We start from the raw sequence: 1,820 nt of genomic DNA on the forward strand, positions 1-1,820 counted from the left end.
CCCCAAAACTTGAAAAAATAAACTGATTTAAAAAGCACAAAATTGGTCATTCTAAATTTTCTTGTATTTAGTCGATATTTAGATTCAATTTTTTTTTTTATGTATGATTGAATCAAACAGTCCAGGCTGCATATTTCAAAAATATGCAAATACGTATACAAGTGGTATAAAATAAACAAGTCTTAAAGAGGTGTTAGTTGTGATCCATTATTCACTGAGAGTCCCTTTATAGTTCACCCAAAACATTCAGCCTCTGTATTGGCTCGTTTAAAAGTGCTGTCCGCATCCCATCATGGAAACACCAGTACGAATAACAAGTAGCCACAGATGATTGATCTGTTTTCCAGGTTCTAAAATTATACATCATATAATGATTTTTGATAATTATTTAATTGAAGCATGGATGGTTTAAATGACCAAAACAGTTGTGTTCAAATCCAAAGTGAAGAAATGGTAAAAATGCAGTCTTGCAAAACAACTAATTTGCTTTTACATCTTACAAAACTTACAAAAAAAGTATCGAAATTTGGTTTGATCAAGTATCATTCCCATCAACACATACTTATAAAGGAATCCTTTGTTACTCACATTGAGGTATTTAAAAAATATAAAAAGCTAGCAATGTCAAATGTCATTGCAAAATATCTTTGATTATCTTTGAGTACAGCACAAGGTCTAGTGGTACTAGAGGTGCTGCAGCTCATCACAGCCAAATACAACAAATAGATAAATCTGTTTAAGCACTATTCTTGATGTTATTTGCCTACAAAATGTGTGATTTAGAATGTTGTGTTAAATAATCAAAAATACTATATCCCCCTTTGAAAGCGTCATGTAGAAGTGATGCATTTTGACTCTCACCAGCTAAATGTCCTCACAGACATTTTGAACACCTTGGACATCAGTGCCTCTCGTGACCTAAACTTCTGACCGCCAAGTTACACATGAAGTAATAGGAGCTGCACCCAGATGAAGGTAAAGCTGCCCCCATGAAGATTATCATTATAATTAATCAGTCATTTCAATGTCCTGCCTCTGTTGCAAAAGAGTACTTGTTCAAGTTCAATTTTGGCTGTATATCAAGATGAACAGGTTTGTAGAGTTGTGCGACGAGACACAACGCTACAACACACACATCCATAAAGATGTCATATTCCAGTGATTTCATGAGCACTCATTTTTCATTAGTGCTTTGACTGCATTCATAATTATAACAAGTTGCACAGACTCTACAAATCTGTGAACCATCTCTGAACGAATTACACGTTAGTGCTCTCTCCCATTTCTCTGGTACCCACAGTAAGATCTTAAAAAAAATGTCTGACAAGCAGCAAATCTAGCGTTGCAAAATTAAGCATTTCATGCCCCAAAATTGAAATTTTCCAATTATTCCTGGAGGTATGTATAGGTATGTACAATAGGTAGGTATATACATCAGTATTCTTGTGTATACTGACCTGCAGAAAAGAGCATGAAGGCAACAGGCGCGTAGAACCGCCGTCTCGTGCCAATGCACACAGCAACCAGAGCAACCAAGAATGACATCAGCACCAGGGCTCCACCCCCTACCAACAGTGCCAGCGTAGCAACCTGCCAGTCTGTAAGGGCAAGGTGGACAAGAAAAGGAGAGAGCGTAAGATGAAAGTAAGTAAAAGAACAGAAAATGCATTCACTGTGCGAGAGTAAAACTATGACCATGCTGTTTATATTGGGGGAAAAAAACAATCACAAGTAAATAACTAATGTAAAACTAACACAAAAGCAGTGAGTACAGTACACTGAGAAGGAGGTAAGCATAAGAGAAAATGGAACTACGACAA

The 1,820-nt window shown here is 36.5% G+C and overlaps 1 protein-coding gene across 1 annotated transcript in view; it reads right to left on the reverse strand.

Annotated features, from left to right (window-relative positions):
* Positions 1 to 1,715, reverse strand: part of LOC102299492 (transmembrane protein 47) — a 4,376-nt gene extending 2,661 nt beyond the window's left edge. Inside the window, exon 1 of the mRNA XM_005952767.3 lies at positions 1,458 to 1,715. Within this exon, the coding sequence (XP_005952829.2) occupies positions 1,458 to 1,698 (241 nt within the window). The 5' untranslated portion in view covers positions 1,699 to 1,715. The remainder of the gene's footprint in view (positions 1 to 1,457) is intronic.
* Between the last annotated feature and the right edge of the window lie 105 nt (positions 1,716 to 1,820).

The sequence above is a fragment of the Haplochromis burtoni genome, unplaced genomic scaffold (assembly GCF_018398535.1).
Source record: "Haplochromis burtoni strain Fernald_Lab_line unplaced genomic scaffold, NCSU_Asbu1 Contig_1724, whole genome shotgun sequence".
Taxonomy (NCBI): Eukaryota; Metazoa; Chordata; class Actinopteri; order Cichliformes; family Cichlidae; genus Haplochromis; species Haplochromis burtoni.